At 34.3% G+C, this 23226-nt stretch overlaps 1 protein-coding gene across 1 annotated transcript in view; it reads left to right on the top strand.

Moving 5' to 3' along the window:
* Positions 1–2402: 2402 nt before the first annotated feature.
* Positions 2403–23226, top strand: part of LOC150098756 (transmembrane protease serine 9-like) — a 197288-nt gene continuing 176464 nt past the window's right edge. The window contains exons 1-6 of the mRNA XM_090405745.1: positions 2403–2426; positions 12393–12526; positions 13082–13307; positions 16429–16553; positions 19292–19416; positions 22268–22347. Coding sequence (XP_090261871.1) covers positions 2403–2426; positions 12393–12526; positions 13082–13307; positions 16429–16553; positions 19292–19416; positions 22268–22347 — 714 coding nt within the window. The remainder of the gene's footprint in view (positions 2427–12392; positions 12527–13081; positions 13308–16428; positions 16554–19291; positions 19417–22267; positions 22348–23226) is intronic.

Genomic DNA, 23226 nt, shown 5'->3' with positions numbered 1-23226 from the left:
CAGGAGAACTAAGTGTTAGACTGGCTGCCAAATCGCTCTAGCTCAATTAGCATTACCCAGGGTGCACCACGAGGAGGCGAGCTAGATTACACCCCGACTATTTATTTGTACTGATAAAAGAAGTTTCTAATAAGAAGACGCTAATGCAGAGTCCAAACCTTGTTTGTCTCATTTCCTTTAGTCAAAATTTAATAATGTTAAAGAAAAACATTATTGTTCTATAGTATAATCTTTGGAAGAAGTAATTAAGTTGAAAATTATATTACGATACCTAATATTCAGTTGAAAAAAAAACAAAAAAGCAGTGAGTAGTGAACATTTTTGTTTTTATTAAACTCAATGGAAAATGATAACAGTGAAAACTAAGACTTTAGAAATATTTGTAGGAAATTTCATTTTGAAGTATTCTCTGTGAATATAGTTGTAAATAATATATCAGCAAAATAAAATATGCAAATAGTAAATCTAAATGAACAAGGTTTAGTGTTGAATATATTTTCCCATATTTAAATTACACTACAGTGAAATATTAGAAGATATATAAATCCATAATTCTTATACCTAATAATCGGTTAAGTCGTTAAAACTTAACAACTGTCTGAAAACAGGGTTACCATATTTCTTGAAAAATATACCCTACTTTCAGACAGTTGTTATGTTTAAAGACTTAATTTCTGTTTAGTTAGGAATGTGAAAAAAAACGAAAGAAATATACTGGACTCTAAAGTATCTTTGGAAGTTGTAACAGAGGAATTAAGTTGAAAATTAGAGTACAAGAAAATTATATACCATTCAATTCAAATAAGAATAAGTCATTATTTATTTGTGTTGGAAAAAATACGTAACATAATAAATGAGTTAAAAAGCATCTCACTTTTCAGAATTCCGCACTTTAATCATCACCCAGAATTCCAAGCATAGGAAGTCACACACACCGATGACAAAAACGTCACATCACTACTTCAACTCAATGATGTCGCTTTGGACAGAAACCTATAAGGAAATATAATCGACTGCATTTTCAGTTTATTTAATGCAATTCGTTCTTTTAACCTGCAAATCATCTTTGCTTGTGTGTATTGTGCTGTGCTGTGCTTTATTGTTTTGTGTATCCCATAATGGCAAAAAAAATGAGTGAACCAAAAACCCTTTGGAATTTTTTATTCTTCAGGAATATAGCAAGAGAGACAAATCTTGTGAACTATTTCTAGGTAATTACTGTACATGTTTTAATTTTCATTGTGAATATACTTGTAAAAATATTTCATTCAAATAGTTGTGTATTTGTAAACTTAAATGAACAAATGTAGCTGTCATTGATGAGTTCTTCATATTTAAGAATATTTATTCTGCTTAGAATTTCTAATAAAGCTAATATTTAATTAGAAAAGCAATGAAGTTTTTAAGATCTTATGCCATAGAAGCAGTGAAACTGAGATTCCAGTAGGTTGTTATTTTAGGAAATGTGAACATGAAAGAAAAAAATGTGCATGCGTGTGTGTGTTTGAGGGGGATACCAATTATAGCCTGTAATTAATTATTTAGAAAATGTCTAAATGTTAAGTCCATCTCTTGACTGTAAACTAAAAATTCCCATATTCAATAACAGGGACGAAATACCACACACTTAAATTGGACAATTCGTGCAGTCACCTATTGACAATATTTTCCAACACTTCCACAATCGAACCAATGACCCCCAACACTTGAACAAATATCCCCCAGAATTCCAGACTCTAAACTTTACTGGAATGAAAGACACAATGTGACATCAATAACGGATGTATGATCCTGGGAATTCCAAACATTCCATATTCTATCTTATCTTATCTTCACCCACAATGCCATACGCGAACAAAACAAACAACGTAACATCAGTAACGGATGTGTTACCCTGCTAAATTCCAAGGATTCCATACTCTCTCTTATCTCTAACCAACACCCACAATGCCATACGCGAACAATTACCCAGAATCCCATACGCGAACAAAAGAACACAACGTGACATCAATGACAGAAAGGGGGCCCCCAGAGAAATTCCAAACATTCCATACTCTATCTTATCTCTAATCATCACCCACATTTCCATACACGAATAAAAACACACGACGGGACGTCAGCGACACATGTTTCATTAGGGAAATTCCAACCATTCCGCACTCATGACGTCACGGACAGAATCACACACGATGACATAAATGATCTTATTAGCCAATCACGTCACGATTTCTTGCTTTATCTTGATTTTGATCTTGTCACTAGTGGCACCCCTACTGCTACCATCCTTTACGTATTTTGCAGAACCTGGGAATCTCGATGTCAGCAGAATTACTTTGACAGAAGATAAACCTTATGCCTTTATCACCAGTCCCAATTTCCCGGATTATAACTATCCGCCAAACATGCGTATCTATTATCAAGTCAACGTAAGTGTTATTATCAGCTATTCAATATTTGCTGTTTTTAGAGTAATAGTTATACCAAATATCGTTCCTGTATTAAGAATGTCCTCCAAGATTAAGAACTTGAAGAGAACTTTTATCCCTTTGCTGAGATACAATGAGTAAAAAGGATAAATGTTCTCATGAATTAGCACAACAGGAATTACTCTTACATTCTGCTCAATGATTACACAACTTTAATAATATTATAAAATTATAATAGCTTACGATATTTATAAGCAAAATATATTTTAAATATTCAATAAAATCACCGTAGAAGAGTGGATGGAGAACAATCTTGTAATGGTTTATCAGATCGACCATTGTGCATTTGAATAAACAGTTGATTAGAAATACAGTTGACCCTTGATGAACGCGGTTTGAACTGCGCAGATCCACTTATACGCATTTTTTTTAATGAATAAATATATTGGAGTAAGTGAGGTTAGGTGGTCAGAATCAGGCAAAACTCAAGTTAGTGACATGACAATGTACCACTCTGGAAGTAGTGAAAGCAACTATCAAAACGGAGTTGGAATAATAATAATAAAGATGCCAATAAGTCACTGTTGATCTTCATCCCCTACTCAGATAGGATGATGTTATTAAAACTGAAAGGTCAACCACTAGATATTAATCTTATACAGGGCTCTGCCCCAACTGCTGACAAGAGTGATACCGAGATCGAAGAATTTTATGATCAATTAAAAGAACTAATGAAAAACACAAAAACGCATAATATTAACATCATGATGGGTTATTTCAATGCTAAAGTTGGGAAAATTAGAAGTGGAGATATAATTGGCGAACATGGACTGGGAACAAGAAGGATAGATGGAGGCTTATTCAATTCTGCCAAGAAGAGGAGCTAATAATCACAAACACGTGATTTAAGCTACCACAAGAAGGCCATATGCTTGGCGATCACCACAGGATAATAGTGCAAATATAGTCAGAAACCAAACTGATTACTTTCTAATTAATTAACGATTTCGAAGTTCCATAAAGAGTGCAAAAACCTATCCTATCCTAGTGAGAATATTGCTGCTGATCATAATCTACTGGTGACAGAGTTAAAACTTTGACTGAAAGCTATACTTAAGAAACATCAACAAAAAAAAGGGTTGATTTAGGAAAGCTAAAAAAACCCAGACATAAGAAGCAAATTAAGTCACGATCTGAATCAAGAGATAGCACTTATCAAGAATGATGACGTCATGAGGTTTGATAAATCATGGGACAAATTAAAATCTGTCTTCATAGAGAAATGTACCAATACCTTGTTTCTTGATAGAGTAGTAAAAAAGAAAGATCGAATTACTGATGAAATTCTTTCTCTCATGGATCAACACAGATCATATACAAATCATAGTCCAACAAAATATAAAGAGGTTCAGAAAATTATTAAAGGTAAGATCAAAGAAGCAAAAGAAATCTGAATGAATGAAAAATGTAAAAAAATGGAAATTCTATAGGAAAAGCATGAAAGTTTTAATCTACACTAAAAGCTGAAAGGGACCTCAGGTATATTTAAGAAAAAACAACTTTTATCCTTCGGAACAAAAAGGGAGAAATAATATCCGAAAAGGATGACAAAATTCAAGAATGGGTGAAACATGTAAAACTCTTTATTGATAGCAGGCATAAACCAGAAAATACTTATGAACAGATCGAAGGTCCATGCATTCTAAGATCAGAGGTAGAATGTGAGCTGAACTCAGCCAAAAATGGCAAAGCCTTAGGCCCTGATAGAATACCAGCAGAAAAAGTCAAGTTATTAAAAGGTGACAACATTTTTATATTAATAAAGCTATTTAATAAGATCTATGATAGAGGTATAATCCCTCAACACTGATTAGAGTCGACCTTCGTCATGCTACCTAAAACGAAAATGGGAATACTTGTAATGACTACAGAATGATCAGCCTAACGAGTCATGTTCTCAAAATGTTTCTGAAAATAATTAAAAGAATATATAGAAAATGTGATGACTCATCCATGATACCCAATTCGGCTTCAAAAACGATTTGGGAACGAGAGAGGCTCCTTTCTGTTCTCAAATCGTATTGCAAAATGTATTTACCAAAACAAAGAAGTATTATTTTGCTTCATTGAATTCGAGAAAGCATTTGACAAAGTTAAACACTAAAATGATTGCACTATTAAAAAGAACTGGATTAGATGGTAAAGACATCAGGATCATTGAAAACTTATACTGGAACCAAAAGCATCTGTTCAAGTTGATGCTATTATTACAGACTCCATTAACATCAAACGAGGAGTAAGGCAAGGATGTGTGATGTCACCTCTTCTTTTTAACATATATTCAGAAGCCATATTTCAAAAGATCTTAAAATGAAGAGAGGAAGGGATTAACGCAAATAGTGCAATCATCAGCAACATCCGATATGCTGATTACACAGCTCTCCTGACTGACAATATTCAGGATCTTCAAAATCTTCTGGAATTAGTGACCGAAGATAGTGAAAAAATGGGGTTAAAAATAAATATCACCAAAACCAAATTCATGGTCATAAGCAAGAAATCAGTTCTTAATTCAGCACTTTCATTAAATGTGAAACAAATAGTAAGAGTGACAAAGTTTAAATATCGCGGATGCTGGTTAAATGAAGATTGCAATTCAGAAATGGTAATAAAAGTTAGAATTGAAATGCAAGAAAAACTTCTCCTGATGAAATCAACACTTTAACTGCAGTATCACACTACCTGCCAAGACGTCTATAGACGTCAAGGTTATCATGGATGCGAAGTGCATATTAAATTTGTAATACCATTGGTATTACATTGAAATACATGATGGATACGAAGCGTATGAGGATGAGTATCTGATCCATAATGGCCGGTAAGGTGGTTAAATTGAGAGATTAGATTACGCATGGTTAAATGCTATGTATGGTCTTTTAAATATTGTTATTTACTATTAATTATACTTGTTGTGGAATACGCATGTATTATTTAGTTCGAACTGTTGAACTGCGCCATTTCTAAATATTTGTAATCAGTAACATTAAGTCGCTGAGTCTTAAATGTAATCATTCAAGGTTTGCTCTTTGTCGTACGTATTCAGTGAAAGCGTCACATGCAGGGTAAATGTTTTTATTGTTATATTTGGTCCACAGCGATGTTCATGCTGGCTGGCTACCATCGCTTTATCTACTAATGGTGTCAATGGGATGACGGTCGGTGAAACATTTCTCGGATCATCACTCCACCTCTGTTTGAATCTTTGCAAACAAGCATTATTATTATTATTATTATTATTATTATTATTATTATTATTCAAACACTGCATACAAACAAAACGAGGCGGTGGTATAATAATATTTACCAAACATAAACTAGAAGTAACAGAAATAAACTATAAATTAGAACACGCAGAAAACATATGCATCGAAATTAAAAACATCAAACAAGAAAACTCCCTGATATTAAACGCAATATACAGACCACCCAACTTAAGCACCACAAAATTCCTAGAAGAACTAAACAGATGGCTTTCAGCCACGAAAGTAGGCACCTCAAAATACTTGATAATAATAGGAGACATTAATATAAACATTAGGAACATAAATAACAACACAGAACAATACCTAGACCTATTATCGGCATATAACATAACCCCATCCATACAGTCGTATACATGAGAAGAGATAGTCGGAAACACAACAACCTCAACCTGCATTGATCATATAAATATAAGGGCCCCTCCAAACAGCCACACAGCAGCCGTTATAACATGCAAACTAGCAGACCATTATTTCACAGCATTGCAGTTACACACTGAACCAGAACTCATAAAAATCACTGAGACTACAAAACAGTATCATAGCATTGTAAACGAAGCAATAGTGAACGATGAAATCAGAAAAACAGACTGGATGCAGATAGCATCTTTAGACTCTGCTGAAGCTGTATATAATAATCTTAAACTTGCATTTAACAAAATATACAACAAAGCATTAACAAAAATAAAAATACGCCCCCAAACGAAACAAAATCCATGGATAACAGACAACATACTAACAGACATACAAAGAAAAGATGCCCTATGGAAACAACTTAAGAAGTCACCGAACAATATCGCTTTAAAAGGTGAATACAAAAGAAAACGGAATCTCCTAACAACCCAGATTCGAACGGCAAAAAGAAACTATTACAGCAACAAATTAACAACAGCACAGAATGACATAAAGGAAACCTGGCACCTGATTAATGAAATGCTGGACAATATACACAGAACCACTGCCACAGAAACAATAAAACACAGCTTTGCCTGCGACCCCAAATCCCTCAAACAGTTGGCAAACAACTTTAATCAGCACTTCGTGAACTTTGTCCAAAAGCTACAAGAAACAACCTTTCCTCACACATACGAACATTCTCCACTAGGTCCACGAGCAACCCAGTCGATGTGGTTCCCCACAGTAACAAAAGAAGAACTATCACTGGCAATTCAACAAATTAATCCTAACAAAGGACCGGGGATAGACGGAATCAGACCAAAAGACATCAAGAAACACTCAACCGACCTACTTCCAGTTATACAAAAACTGTTAAATAAAATCTTCGAAACGGGACACATACCTGAAACACTGAAGACTGCATTAATCACACCCATACACAAACAGGGAAAAAGAAACATAATAAGTAATTACAGACCTATCGCCACGCTGCCTGTAATCAACCAAATCATGGAGCGCATTGTACATCAGAAACTCTCCACATACGTTGAAAAATATCAAATCATACCCAAAACACAATATGGCTTTCAAAAAAATAAAGGAACAGCAACACTCCTGGAAGATTTCACAGATCTAATAAACGCTACATTGGATAAAAACAGAATAACATTAGTGGTATTCATTGACCTAACAAAAGCATTTGACACACTAACACATAAAACCTTGTTAACGAAACTTACCCATATCGGAATTGGAGGTCGCCTACTCCAGTGGTTCAAAGCATACACGAAAAACAGAAAGCACATCACACGTATAGGATCAGCACACAGCAAAGAGGTACATGTAACCTGTGGAGTACCGCAAGGAGCTGTCCTATCTCCCATTCTATTTAACATATACACACACGACATAAGCCAACTCCCCCTAAAAAGTAAAATCTTCCAGTATGCAGACGACACTGCCATAGTATCCATTCACAACACTGCAAAAATCGCTTACGAAAATATGCAACACGACATCAATCAAATCACTAACTGGTTAACCGAAAACGGAATATATATAAACCCTGGAAAAACAAAGCTAATGATATTCAAAAACCCCCAAACCGTGCCCATAGAAACTAAATATCTCACTATCAAACATTCATCCTCCTATACACAAAGTGCAGAACCTAAAATCACAACCATCACACAGGTGAAAACAACACGCTACCTCGGACTTCACTTCGATGCAGATCAAAGTTGGAATAGCCATGCAAACTACCTACATACCAAGCTTAGGATAATAGCAAGCAAACTATACAGATTAAAAGACATTGCCCCAACCCACATAAAAATACTAATCTATAAAGCATTATGTGAAAACATTTTAAGATATGCAATCACATCATACGCATTCTGCGCAGACTACAGACTTAACAGGCTACAATGGTTGCAAGATAAAATGATAAAACTGATATTCTGGGAACAACCCACTCTTATGCAGGAAGCATGGACAAAACACAAAATATTTAAGGTGAAACACTTACGCCACTACACAGTCATGTTAAAACACTACTACAGCCCAACATATAGAGTAACCAGAACAACATATCAAATAACAAGACCACAGTCAACAAACTACATAACATATAAGTACAACAATCACCACGGCAAAGCCACCCGAAACTTCTACGTACCTGACATGATAAACAAACTGCTGTTCGACAACAGAAACCTAGGAACATACAGAGAGCTGAAACAGGCACTATATAAATATTATAGCGAGAATGAAAATTAGAGCAATTCCTGTTTCTCTCTCCCCCACCACACACACACACACACACACACACACAAACCTACTACAACCCCCCTCTCAAAAAATTATCACTACAAGAACACAAAGAAACAAACACACCATGTCTAAATCCAACCCTATTTGCACACACAAAAAAAAGTTAAACTGTAATAGCAGTCGAAGTCTTTCAAGCACGTACCAACAAACAGTAAAATCAACACCTGGCTTGTGACCACTATAGGAACACAACCATGAAACCACCACCCTCTGTCATCTATTATCTTCCTCAGATAAGCTCTGCTAAGCTTCGAGGAAGAAAATTACTAACTTGCAAGTATCTGTTATACACACTTGTAATGCGTTATAAATATTATATACATATGTGCGTTATAAATATTACTACAGCAACTATGTATGCAATTCATCTGAGACATAAAAAAAAAAAATTCTGTACAATCCTTATTGTAATTCTGTAAATATTATTATTGTATGTAACTTATACTGAGACATAATAAAATGTAAAAAAAAAAAAATATTATTATTTGTCGGCATGTCTTTCCTCCTTGCTGCAGATAATTAATAGAAACCGGGTGTCGTCACTGCATGCACCCTTTTCTCAAGTTTCTTCTTATCCATTTAATATGCGTGTTTGATTTCAATTGCTGCTTGTTTTTTCTAAGACATGATCAGGGTTCTACAAAGACAAAATACGCGCACTCATTCGCGCGTGGCAAATAGATTTTGCTAGCTGGCGAGCCAGCTGTGGACTAGACAAAATGGAATATTATTTATTTACCAAAAAATAACTTGCTAAACATTTTTTTTACTTTTATAAAAAAGTAAAAAAAAAGTTTTTTTTTACTTAATGATTATTTATTGATTTATTGCTTTTATTTATTGATTGATTTCTCGAACTTGGAATGATTTTCATAAAAAGTAAATACTATATTCTCCAAACATCGACTTATCACTAATCACTTTATGAAACCCTATTGATTTATTGGAACACATTAAAAAAAAGTGGGAAGGCAGCTTTAGAGTTAAATATTATTCGTGGGGAATAGAATTTTGGCATAATTTGTTGATCCCTGGACATGATTTTTTGTTGTTTGTTGCATCCATTCGGCTTTCAGAATCTGTACTACGCAGTTATTTGACCAGTTACAACACGTCTTGGAGTTGACGACCGTCGATCAACTGTGTGCCTCTGCATCAATCAACTGTTTCCAGCCACAGGACAGATGTTGAATTGGTGTTTTCTGTTTATCACTCTATTCTGAGTATACAGTATGCTAGATAATATTGCACGTTGCTATACTATTAGAGAAGTAGTTAATGAGATGTTCTTATTGACGTCTCTGGTTTCCATTATCACTACCATTCGAAGTTACTTAGGTAAGAAATGTGCCCACTTGGCCTCCGCGTGTTATGATAAGCAGTGAAACCGTTTATGCAAGTTTTAAAATCGACGGTGTGAAAGACTTTCATACTTAATTTCTATTCCGTCATATTAAATTCTATTATGTGGTTTCTTAAGTAGAGAATTTTCAATTTTCTTTACTTTAATCCTAATTATCATCTAATATTTTTATTCCTGTTAAATATACTATAACTTTACTACAATATATACATCAATCCCGCGATTAATGCGCCCCCAATTAGTGCGTTTTCGATTAGTGTGTCAGTTGTTTTTCGATACTCAAATTCGATTAGTGCGCCTTTAAAATTCATCTTAAAAATAAATGTTACAGCTTTTAAAAATTTTCGATCTATACATATTTAATGGCCAACTGTTTAAAAAAAATCAATCACCAGGATGAAATAATTTAGTTACCTAAGGCTGTAAATAGAAGGTACGCCAACTTTCAGCCATATTGGTCCTAGAGTGGCACCTCGCCTGAGCTCTTGTTTTCGACTTTATAGCGAAATGGGAGGTTGTTCTGCTCCAAATTGTACAATCAGAAATTCTAAAGGATTCAGTCTCTATCGATGAAAATTAAGCCAGTCATTTTGAATTATTAATACTGTTAAATAAAAAATGACTTCAATTTTGCCAAGAATTGTTTAAATAACGGTTTTATATTTCATAAATTATTCGTATTTTTCATATATACAGTATTTTCATTTTTCTTTAAAAGTTTATTCCTTAGCATAGAGGTTGTTTTAAATTGTTCAAGTATCCATCGTCTAATGTCAGTTCCATATTTTAAAATTAATAACAGTATTTTATCAAAATCGCTAATATTTAATTATGCAATGAAAAAATATACATATAAAGCAGCGCAACAAATAATAAAGGACATGGGAAGTATTTTCTTTACGAATTCCACGAAAAATGAATGCTTATGAACATTATACAGCTACTTTTTTATTGATAAATGATACGACTTTAACCTACAAAACTAGAAGAAGAATGGCGCCAAGATAGCGCGTGTTGGCATACCTTCTATTCAGAGCCTTATACCTATCGATTTGAAACATTTTACAAAGTTATTTTTTATGGCATACTACACTATTGTCATGTACACTATGTTCCAAATTTACTGCCAAAATTTATGTCGTCTGCTTTACATAGCATTTTGCTGATCATATCAAGTGCAATTCTTTTCCATTTTTATTTTAAATTATTTTCCTTACCTTTAATCACGAGTAAAAGAATTAGTGAGCAAAAAAAGAGAAGTGTGAAAATGATTCGAAAAGTAATCTCATTGGAAGAAAAACTTGAAATAATAAAGAAAAATGAACAAGGCGAGTCCAGAGCAAAGATAGGACAAGAACACAAAAATGGGTGAATCTACAGCTGACTACAAAGAGAACGATAAGGCCGCTTCAAGTTCATCATCCATGCACTCGAAATCAAAGTATTATAATGATTGAATTAGAGAGACTTCTTTTTACATGGATCGAAGATTGTAACCAAAAACGGATCCCGCTAAACACTGGCCTTATTAAATCAAAAGCATTATTTCTTTGTAACATGGAAAGAAAGGGCTATCAATGATGAACAAGAAGAAGAATTTTACGTTAGTGCTGGGTGATTTGAGCGTTTCAAAGAGAGAAATAGCCTATATAATGTTCTAATCACAGGCGAAGCTGCTGCAGATAAGGAGATATCCAGAGATTTTGAAGAAAATTATCTAAGAAGGAAGCTATTATGATCAACAAATATTTAGTGTCGATGAAACTGGCTTTTTTTTTGGAAGCGAATGCCTTCCAAGGCTTTTTCTAGCCAAATCAGAGAAATCTCAGCCTGGTTATGAGGTCGCAAAGTCGAATAAAATTACGAGCCGTTTGGAAGCACATTCTTCCACATTGTGCAAATGATTTTAGAGGCTTTTCAAATGAATCTAAGTTAATTAAATCTCATTCTGAGAAGTTGAGAGTGATTTCGACCTGCTAAATTTAGATGCACAGCGGGAAGATCCTGAAAAATATGATGAAAATTTAATCACTGACAAGCCCAAAGAAGTTTCACTGAAACAATTTGAAAATAGTTTTCGTACAATCGAGGTTTGTAAGCAGCAATGCTTAGAGACTGGCCCTGGTGAAGAGAGAATCAGTAAAATTTGCAGAGAAGGCAATAGGGCCATACCGTCAGTTGCATGAAAAAAAAAAAAAAAACAGAACTATAATACAGCCATTAAACTACTTTAGCTCAATTCTCTGTTAATAAGGAGAATAATAAATTTTTATTCTGAGTATGTTTTATTGTCTTTCAGCTTCATGATTTTCCTTTATCTTGGCCCTGAGACATACCCTAATTCTTTTATAAAAAAAGAAGGGTCAAAAAAGAAATCGGAGGAACAAATTATACATTTTCCCATAGGTTATTATATTCGATTAGTGCTTTTCGATTAATGCGCCTCTTTTAAAGAACGCATTAGGCGCACTAATCGAGAGATTGCTGTTCTATGTATCTGATTACATATTTAAAGATATTTTTTCACTCTGAACTCAATTTTTTTTATCCTAGATAAAGTTGGCTGAACCTGTCAAACAGCTTAGTTCGAGAATACTCGTGACGTTCGAAACATTTGCTTTAGAAATGAGTGACTTCTGCTCAAAAGATTATTTCGACATAATTCGCCCTGAAGGAAATGTTGACAAGTAAGTCAAGAAACTTTGCTTATGAAAAAGTAAACATTTCTGCAAACTGTGACTGTGTTATTAAACTATTTAAAGTTCAGAATAAGGAATGTTGGAAGCAACAAATCATTTGCTCGCAGTACGACTTGGAGCTATGGACACAAGATAATATATTAATCATAGCTTATTATAATTTCACGCAAAACCATATTATAATAAACAATACTATAATAAAAAGTACATAAATGGAAAACAAAAACCTAAAAAAAATGCTAATATGCTATAAGTAGAAACTTTTCTTAGGCGGAAGATACATAAAATAAGCAAATAAAAACTGCCCTTACCCGGTGTCATTCCATTTAATGTATTGCATTCTGAAAGTTTTGCATTTGCACAATATTTTTTAAACTGTGTTATGATTGAAATATTTATTATAGCGTGTAACAGTGAAATTTCGTAGACTACTTTATGTAGTAATTTATACCAATAGGAAAAAAAATATTTCAGGTCGTTCATTGAAAGTATCATCATATATCCTAAAAATTTGCATATTTTAACTTTTTTTTTGTTAATTAGGTTCTGTTGGGTACAAGTTGGCAGCACCCTTCTATACGAAGAGTCAACTCTGAACTTTCGTTTCGTCTCCAACTCAGAACATGAGGATCGTGGATTTAGAATTCGAGTAGAAATTTATTATTCCCAGTGTTCTTATACGCTTGACGGATTCAAAGAAAAGATATTTAATAGCCCAAACTATCCTGAATCCTATCGTAGCAACGATCTCTGTGTTTGGAAGATTGTGGTGAGTTATGCATTTCCTTATCTTTAACGAGATTAAACAATGTGACGTCACACACACATGAAATAATAGAATGCAAATGTACACTCCGTATAATATACTATAATAGGAAGTTATTATTATTATTATTATTATTATTATTATTATTATTATTGTTCGTGACACCTCCAAGGAGTCCGAATACTCATCGCGGGAGGACACCTACTATACAACTGTCTCCACCACTACACCGAACCAATACTACCAATCATCTCCATCAACGCCATCTATCGTCCACCACCACCACCACCACCACCACTACAACTAGTATTTTTTGTCTGTAAATTGCGTGTGTTCTGAAGAGCCGATTTGTTTGTATGCGGGATGAAAAACCCGAGTTTCCAGGAGAAAAAAACCCCAGCTACCTCCGAATGAGATCGGCTAACTCACCTTCGATTGAAAAAGTCCACATAAAGATTCTGTTAAACTTTAATGTTAAAGCAGAGTAAGATTTATTACTATGCGTGTTCGCTGTTATTTAATCGCACAGATTCGATAAACCGTTTGGTTAAATATCAACGATCAGTTGTACATTTTCCAGATAGAAGCACGTCTGCTTATTTTCTTGCAAAAGAACACAGGCGCAAAAGGTATTATTATTATTATTATTATTATTATTATTATTATTATTATTATTATTATTATTCGTGACACCTCCAAGGAGTCCGAAGACTCAATTTAGGAATAAATGTTAGAAGAGCATTTGGATATTTTTAACACATCTCTCTGTTTCTCTGTCTCTCTTTTTAATTTTGAAATATGATCGTAAATTGAACTATTTGATTTCTAATACTTTTGAAAGTTATGGCTAAAGATCTTTTTCTGCAATGTAACATTTCTGGAATATTTGTTAACCAACATCTAGATTTTATAATGAATAAATAAAATTTGCTGTTTTGGAATTTAAACTGTGTTTGTGTGCCAAAAAAATCTGGCATAAAATAATTTTATTTACTAACCTATAATTAACATCATTACAACATTAATTCATGCATAAATGATGAAACAAAATATATATGCGTGTATTAGCTGTAAAACCGAAGTGAAATTTGATTCTACAAATAAGACTAAATAAGTGGCAACACTTTAAAAATTGCAATTGAAGTAATTACAGAAAATCCTTGTTTCTACGGACGTCGATTTAACGGACAAAATTTCCGGTCCGTATGTCAGATGTGAAAATTAACACCCTGTTAATTTAAAAATGCTTTTAACCAAGATTTGCTTATAATTAAATTAACAGGTTATGTTTTGTTATTAATTTCCTGTTATTTTTTTAACAAACTTTGGCAAATAAGCCATCATATGTCGGAAAAACACTGAAGTAATTTAGCCGACATAAACGAGTCACCGCTCATAAAACATGTTCGGCAATGAATAGCACGTGATCACACCAATAGCGCTGTCGCGTGGAATGACTTTCTGCGGCAGTTTTAACGCGTTCAAAGCAGGATTACCTAAACCAATCGCCTCAACATCGAACATTAACTTCATGCCAGAACGGAAGTGTCTGGATGTATCATCATCCGAAGGAGAATAAATAGGAAAAATATTTTGTGTTTTTATAACATTTAAATTTTGTTTTGTTTTTAAGAATATTGTTTATTTGTTTATTTAAATATAATTAAAGCCTATTTTCGTAAAAAAGGTTTGTTTATTTATTTCTATATAGATCGCAGACTTGTTTTTTTGAGTCTCAGCTATTATTGCTTATAACCACGGTGAGGTTATAAGCAATAATACATACACAAAACCTTTCTGTTAAATTAAACGTTTCATAGATATAGTATTTAATTTTAATTACATGAAAGTTTCTACATAAGAAAAACATGTAAATTCGCTAATTTGTCAATTTTTTAACATAATCATTCGGAAAATCTACTTTATTACATAACAGACTTTCGGATTTAACGGACACCCCCTCGCCCGAATCAGTCTGTTATATCGAGATTTTACTGTATTGTTGTTAGAGATTAGAGAGAGCGAGTGAGAGAACTGAGTTAGTTCTGTAATATCCGAGAGCAATGCAATACTTTTTAAATCGCGGCTAAGAAATTTTTGGATTTGGTTGTAGCTTGATTTACAGCGAGTATATTCTGACTAAAAAATTACTACTGGATCGAAAGTGAACAAAAGATTTTTCTTTCTTTTTGCTTTTTGCTTGTGTCTTTTATTATTATGTATATTTTTTATTTTCTATGATTATGCATTAATAGAAATACATTTCTCGCTAGTTAGGACAAAACAGAGGCGTGTCCCTTATTTCTCGCAGTGCATTACACTGTATGTTGAATTTGATTAAAATTAAAGTGAATTCTCTCGTCTCATAATAGACGATGGGATATTATCATTAGCTAAACAAGAAGCACGTGAGAAACATTTTCTCTCATTCTTTTCCATAACTTTACACAAATTTTTCGCAGGAAGAATCTTCCTAACATTAAAATAGATAAATAAACAAACAAAAACGTGCTTCTGTGAAGTGTGGTTTAATACAGCATATATTCAATAAGATTTTAGTGATTCTCTCTCTCTCTCTCTCTCTCTCTGAGCTTTATTTAATGAATTAGTGCTTTTTGAGTAAGGTTTATACAATATAAAAATTGTTTTATATGAACCATTAGGAAAGAGAGAGAGAGAGAGAGAGAGAGAGAGAGAGAGAGAGAGAGAGAGAGAGAGGCGGGGGAGAAAGGATAACTGCAACCATCATTCAATATAAAGTTTCATCTATGTGGTTCAGTAATGGCATATCTGTAGGCACCGCAGTTTGAATTATTTTCTACAACTTTTGCTTTATTAATCAGCACATAAAAGGTCATTTTGCTTTCCCATACAGGATCATTCAAGAATGACCGCCTCTGACTATCTAGCCAATCAGTAGGTTTTGAATTTTAACCAATAACCTGCCCTTGCGGTGACCTCCCTCAATGCTCTGTCCAAATCTCATTATTTTTGTCGCTTCTTAACATCACTGCTGACAGACACAAATCAATTTAACAATTTCTCTAGTAATATTAGCAGTCATCAACAGCAGATGCTGAATTATTGAAATAACAACTTGTATCGTTTACCCTTTATTCTATAGGTTCCTCAAGGAAAAAAAGTACAGATAGAATTTGATGAATCTTTTGATCTTAAAGGAGATGCGACGAGGTGTGTTAAAGATTTCCTAATGATCAGCGAAAACGAAGACTTTGAAGATGGCAGAAGGTAATATATATATATATATACATATACATACATCCTCTGTCCAATAGGAAACTGAACTTTTAGAAAATAGAAGAAACTAGTGGCGCCACCTGTTGTATCTTTTTGTTCGAAAACGCAACCTTCATTAGTGTTGTGTCAACTGTTTATGCCATTTGTTTCCATAGAAGCCGCGAAATAGTGCCAAGAGTGACAGTGTGTTTTGACGAACGGTCGGACAATGAGTTTCAAACAGAGAGCTGCGATTGACTTTTGTGCTAAACTTGGTAAAAGGTTTACCGAAACGCATCAAATGCTCCAAAAAGTATACGGTGATGAATACGTATCCCGTACACAAGTTTACGAGTGGTTTAAACAAATTAAAAGTAGTCATGAGACGATTGGGAAGGACGAAAAGCTGGACCTTCCAAAAACTGGACTGAGCGAAGTTAACATCCAAAAAACCCGAAGTCGTCCGTGAGATTGATTTAAGATGAATTGGGGATTCCAAAATCAACTGTGCACTGCACAACATTTTAACCGAGAGTTTGGGCCTTCGTAAATTGAATTGGCGATTTGTTCCCCACAAGTTGACCGACGAACAAAAAATGTATCGAATTGAACACTGCAAGGACCTCATTAAAACCACTCGTAAGGACTCAAACTTCTTTGAAACGATTGTTACTGGTGACGAAACGTGGTGTGTTGAGTATGAACCCGAAACAAAGCGCCAGAGTGCTGAGTGGAGACCACCAGAAGAGGGGCATCCGAAAAAAAGTCGCTTGGAGAAGTCAGAAGTAAAGACAATGCTGATTTCTTTTACGATTCCGAGGACATTATCCACAAAGAATTCGTTCCGCCTGGGCAAACGGTCAATGGTGAGTTTTATCTCTGAGTTTTGAAGCGATTGTTATCGAGAATTCGTCGGGTACGGCATGAATATCGTGACGACCGACCGTTCGTCAAAACACACCGTCACTCGTGGCACTATAACTCGGCTTCTAATGAAACAAATGTAATAAACAGTTGACACAACACTAACGAAGGTTGCCGTTTTCGACAACAAAAAGATAAAACAGGTAGCGCCATTAGTTTCTTCTATTTTCGAAAAACTCGGTTTCTTTCTGGACAGAGGGTGTGCATATATTATAAATTAAATCACTAAGGCAATGCCGATATTATTCAAAGAATTCATAACAATATAAAGATTGGCATATTATTATTATATGGGTATCTCCATGGAGTCAGAAGACTCATTGCGAAAGACCCAAACTATCAAAACAATCTATCATACCTCCTGTTGAACTCATTTACAGAAGACGCACCACAACTGATTCAGGCAATGCATTCCATTCATTCATCACTCTCCAAGCAAAAAATCTAGTTCTCACACCCTTGTTAACCACACTCTTCTTTAATTTCAAGGGATGATCTCTTGCTCTTCCATCACTATCACACAGCTGAAATATTTACCCTGCATCAATCTTATAGAAACCTTTAAGTAATTTAAAAGTTTCTACCATATCCCTTCTTCTCCGCCTATCAGCCAACCTATGTAATCCACAAGTTCGCAATCTATCAACGTAGTAACAGTTTTACACCACTCACCAGCTTAGTCACTCTCCCCTGAACCCTCTCAACCACTTCCTCATCTCCAAGGAATTCAGTCAACCAGACTTGAGCACAGCAATCCAAATGTGGAAGTACCAACGCCTTATAAAAATGAATAATAACCTCTTTATCTCTGGATGCTTGTGTGTTCTTCAATAACCAAATAACCCTATGTGCTATCTTGGAACACCTTAGCAATGTGTCTGCTCAACTTCATCTCCATATCCATTAATACCCTTAAGTCCCTAGCCTCATCAGTCTCTTCGAGTACCGTTCCATCAATGTGGTACAGAGCTGGTAATCGTTTAACCCCAAAATGCAAAATTTCTTAGCGCAATAAGAAATCAAGCTGATGTTGAGAGTTTGCAAGATATTTTAAATAAGCTGGCAAAATAGGCAAAGGGTAATGGCTGACAGTTCAATGTGGAAAAGTGTAAAGTATTACCCTTTGCCCATTTTGCCAGCTTATTTAAAATATCTTGCAAACTCTCAACATCAGCTTGATTTCTTATTGCGTTTTCCAACTTTGCATCGTCAGCAAACAACTGAATATCTCCCTTCAAGCCATTTCCTATATAATTTATGTACAAATTTGAAATTTTTTAAAACATTAAGACATTTAAAATTTGCTTATATGAAATTAAACACAAAATAAGGGCTTTGAGAAAGTTTTAGCAGTGAGCCGATTTTCAGGTTATGCCACTTTAACGCAAACATTTTTTCTTAGATTACTTGGACGTCTGCCAAGTCTATTAATAGAAAAATTTGCATGTTGCCGAAATGTTTTTATTTATTTATTATAAAATATTTGAATGTTTAATTTATTTTTACTGCATTTGGAGCTTAAATTAGTATTTTAATTTTAGTTTTTTTTTTTATCCTGAAGTTCGTTATTTATCTTTGTTTATTTTATTTAATTCTCTAAAAAGAGTTGTTTTACCCATAACTGTTTCGCACAATGCAATCTACCGAAACAGGTAGATTGCATTGTGTAATAATTCAACTAACAAAAAATACAATACCCTAATGAATATAAAGTTCATTGATGTGTAATGCGTTTAACCTATTTCTTTTATATTTAAACAAATTTACTCTACATGTATTATATATGAATCAGTTTAATCTACATTAGGAATATTTTCGAATTTCAGGTATTGTGGAAAAATAGCTCCTCCCTCTGTAACATTTGGTAGCAATGAACTTCTGGTCATGTTTCGAACAGATTGCTGTGTTCAAGGTAGTGGTTTTAAAGCGACGATTAACATTATCGACGAAGGTATGTTTACTGTTTTATTTTTCAAGTTCTAAACCTAAAATTCGAACGAATGTTTAATAACACCACTTAATTATATCCCTTCTGATCAAAATTTATTATTCTAAAGTTAGCTTACATACAAAACAATCTCCATTACTGCTTAAAATTACTGATGAATTAGTAATGTATATAAACATGACATTTCTTGTCGATTAGGAATAAGGATAGACAGAGCGATTAGTTACAGAGTGATGAAATAATTTAAATTTCGATAATGCATTTAAACGTCACCAATGATGCATATCACATTCTAATTGAACCCACTTTATTTGCGTTCTTCATGCCGTAACGCAAACTCCCATTAAGGAATTCCTACAGCTTCACTTAATACTTCGCTATCCTTAAGGTTTCACAGTCAACTGAAGTTGTATCTGAAATGTGGAAAACTTTGTCTGTTGTAAAAACTCTATGTAGCGTAGAAATACCGAAGTCTTTACATCGATTTTTACATGATTCAAGTCCCATGAGAACTGTAAATAACCTTGTTTGTTTCTATGCTAGATATGTTTGTAAGTAACCCTATGGAATTAATTGTATTTACTCCTTTAACTAAAGTTTCTAGAATGTCAAAAACAAAGGCAATGCTTTGCCATCGGAACCTTGTGCAACAGCTATGTATAAAGAGCAAAAGAAACTTGTTTATTATTAAGTGTGTGTAAAAGTTGTTCACTTTGTATAATAGCCATGTATAAAGAGCAAAAGAAACTTGTTTATTATTAAGTGTGTGTAAAAGTTGTTCACTTTGTATAATAGCCATGTATAAAGAGCACAAGGAAGTTGTTTTCGATAAAGTGTGTGTAAGAGGTGGTTGAGGGTTCTGAGCATAAACATCTTCAGAGTTTGTGTCAAAGAGATCCCCTAGTTTCCGCTGCCCGACAAAACAAGGAAAAAGGTGCACGGATGAGAAGAAAGAACGGGTCGGCCTTATCAAAAGGATCAAGGAGAAATGCCGATTTTCTTCGGGTTTTACAACCCTTAGTGTAAGGTCCCATTATCGCAAAATAAAAGGGAACTGAGCCGAACATCGAGAGGAGAGGCAAGGACCCAGTTACAGAGGAGAGGCAGTCGTCGGCAGAGAGTCGTCAGAAATCGGAAAAAAAAAGAGCGGAAGGCCCAAGTTACTAAAGAGAGAGGCAGTTGGAAACCAGAGCGGAGGCGAGGCGCAGACCATAAACGGAGTCAGAACCAGAGGCAGTCGGCAGAGAACCAGAAGTTACGGCGAACCCGAGCCTAGTGTGTCGGATGTCCTCTTTGCCGTGAGAAGTCAACCGGAGTCAAAGGCCGCAGAACGATCTTCAAGCCTGTATGCTGAAACTTCTTGCCTGGGCTTTTTGAATACGGAAAAAATTGCTGTCCAAGGCCCGCCAGTAATCCGACGAACCCCCTTGAAGCAAGACTCTCCAGATGAAAGCCAAGGCCTGAGGAAAGAAAAGGGCATAGAAACTTTAATGCAGAACCTTTCGAAGAATGTGTGGCAAAGAGTCTCTGTAAGTTCCATCTTTAATTGTAAATTACTTTTGTAATCTAGGAGATATGTATAGATGGACTGATAAGAATTAGTAATAAGGAATATCTGAGAAAGTCCTCTGATCTGTTATTGATTGAAATATAACTTGTGAGATAACTTGGCATAGTTAGCCAATTTCTTTGACAGTAAATTAGTGTCAGTAAATGAATTAAATACGCAGAGGAGTAATTGAGTAATTATATTGTATAGTTATCTAGTTTTGAAAAAGAAAACTTTGTTCTTTATGCTAAAAGTCTAAAGGATAAGTAGAGAGAGAGAGAGAGAGAGAGAGGGAGATTAACCTCCCTATCACCTATTTAGTGTACTTTATTATTATTGTAATTAAATGTGTTTTATTTATATGCAAATAGAGTGCTGCTGATTTTTTTTTATTTTACAACTGCACACTGTTCCTAAGAAATCGGATTTGTGAGTAGGAAAAAACTAAGGTAATGAAAGCGCATTTTAAGTTCTTAAGAACCACGACTGTTTATGTTAACTTTGTTGAAGGAATTTATGTTATTAAGAGAGGGGGGGAGAGAGAGATACCGGACGTACTACTAAGTCTTCTGCCAATATAAATAATACTGGTGGTGCAGTCTTACAAATAAATTTTCCAGTGTTCATAGTCATATGACTAGTAAATACGGAAGGTGGATAAACATAGTACGCAGTAGAATAAGTAAGGAAGGTTACGAGAGAAAAAGCGCGCACTGCTAATTAGAATAAAGATAGAGTAAAGATATTATTACAGTATAGGCAAAACAACAGCATATGTTACACTGTGATCTTCAGGAATTGTGTCTCTGATGGTTATCAAAGCTCCAATTACTAAGATTACATCTTCTTAAATTTAAAAATATTTGCATGAGTTAAAATCAGTTACCAGAATAAATACCAGTAAAGTTTGAGAAAGAATCAACCCCTGATTTCAGTGAAGTGCCTTTTTTAATTTACACATAGACATATCACGTATGCACTTGGTTATTTTTTAGCATAATACTTCAGTATAAGATTTTACTTGGTTTTCCTTTAATTACAGAAACTCTACCACCAATTCTACCACCGTTTACTGACTGCGGTAAGTACACGAATACTTTTTTGAACTTGTAATTATTTTTTTTTCCTTCATGCGTCATAATTACTTAAAAGAACTTAAAATTTATTCATTTATATTAAGAGACTAAATAAGTAAATAACCAACCAGTTTGTTCGTCTTAAAGTCAACACATGAATATTAAAATATTTTAGCCATATTTTATCTGTTGTCTGCTGAAATTATTTCAAATTTTATTTATATATTAGCATGTGGAATAGAAAATGCAGATGAAGGCAGAATTCTCGGAGGCAAAAATGTTCATCCACCAAACAGATATCCCTGGATGGTAAGGAATGATTATTATTAGTAGTAGTTTATTATTGTTAGAGAAATTGGCCTAATCACTCTGTTACTATACTTATAATATGAGTGATTGATAAGAAATTCTTCTAAACTATTTCCAGTTCTTAACAGGCCTTAATTAACATCAGTTTATCACGAGACACCTTGACTAATTCTATCGATTTATTGTGGGAAGACAAAAATCGCATAAAACACCGACTATACTACTCATTTCTGCTATCTGCATTCTATTCTCCAAAATATCATGGAGTAAGGGAAGATTGGTGACTACATCACTAATCTTTCCCCATGATATTTTGTCTGCAAATTATACTATGGCCTGTTTGCTTGAATGTGGGATGAAAAATCCGAGTTTTTGGTACTAAAAATCATGCTGCCTCCATATGAGATCGGCTAACACTCCTTCAATTGAAGCAGTCGGTATAAAGCAGGAGGTTTCAAACTGGCGGCCCGTGGGCCGCGTGCGGTCCCCAACGCCTCATGGGAAGGTTTAAAAAAAAGGATGGTTGTTTTATAATAAAACAGAAATATCGTATTTACTCGAATATAACTCGCCCTCGCATGTTGACTCACACCCCTGTATCCTGATTTTACTTTATAAAAAAAGAAATAAAACGTTTTGCATGTACTGTACATCGCACACGAAAATAAAGTTTAACCACTTTTACTTCGTTACGATAACTCGCTCCCCACTGTAATAAACAACACACCTTCCCCAACTGCCATTATACTGCAGATGCAAGAAAAATGAGTAGTTTTATTGTACTACTGAATAAAATACAGAGACATTTGCTGTCTGTGTAATATATTTCTCAACATGGGTTATATATTTCGTTATTGCTATTAGAGACAACTGGTAAAA

Source organism: Typopeltis vanoorti, chromosome 15 (genome assembly GCF_054136105.1).
Source record: "Typopeltis vanoorti isolate ZY-2024b chromosome 15, IOZ_Tvanoo_1.0, whole genome shotgun sequence".
Lineage (NCBI taxonomy): Eukaryota > Metazoa > Arthropoda > Arachnida > Uropygi > Thelyphonidae > Typopeltis > Typopeltis vanoorti.
The sequence above is the reverse complement of the archived record's forward strand: the minus strand, read 5'-3'. Positions and strand labels throughout refer to the sequence as shown.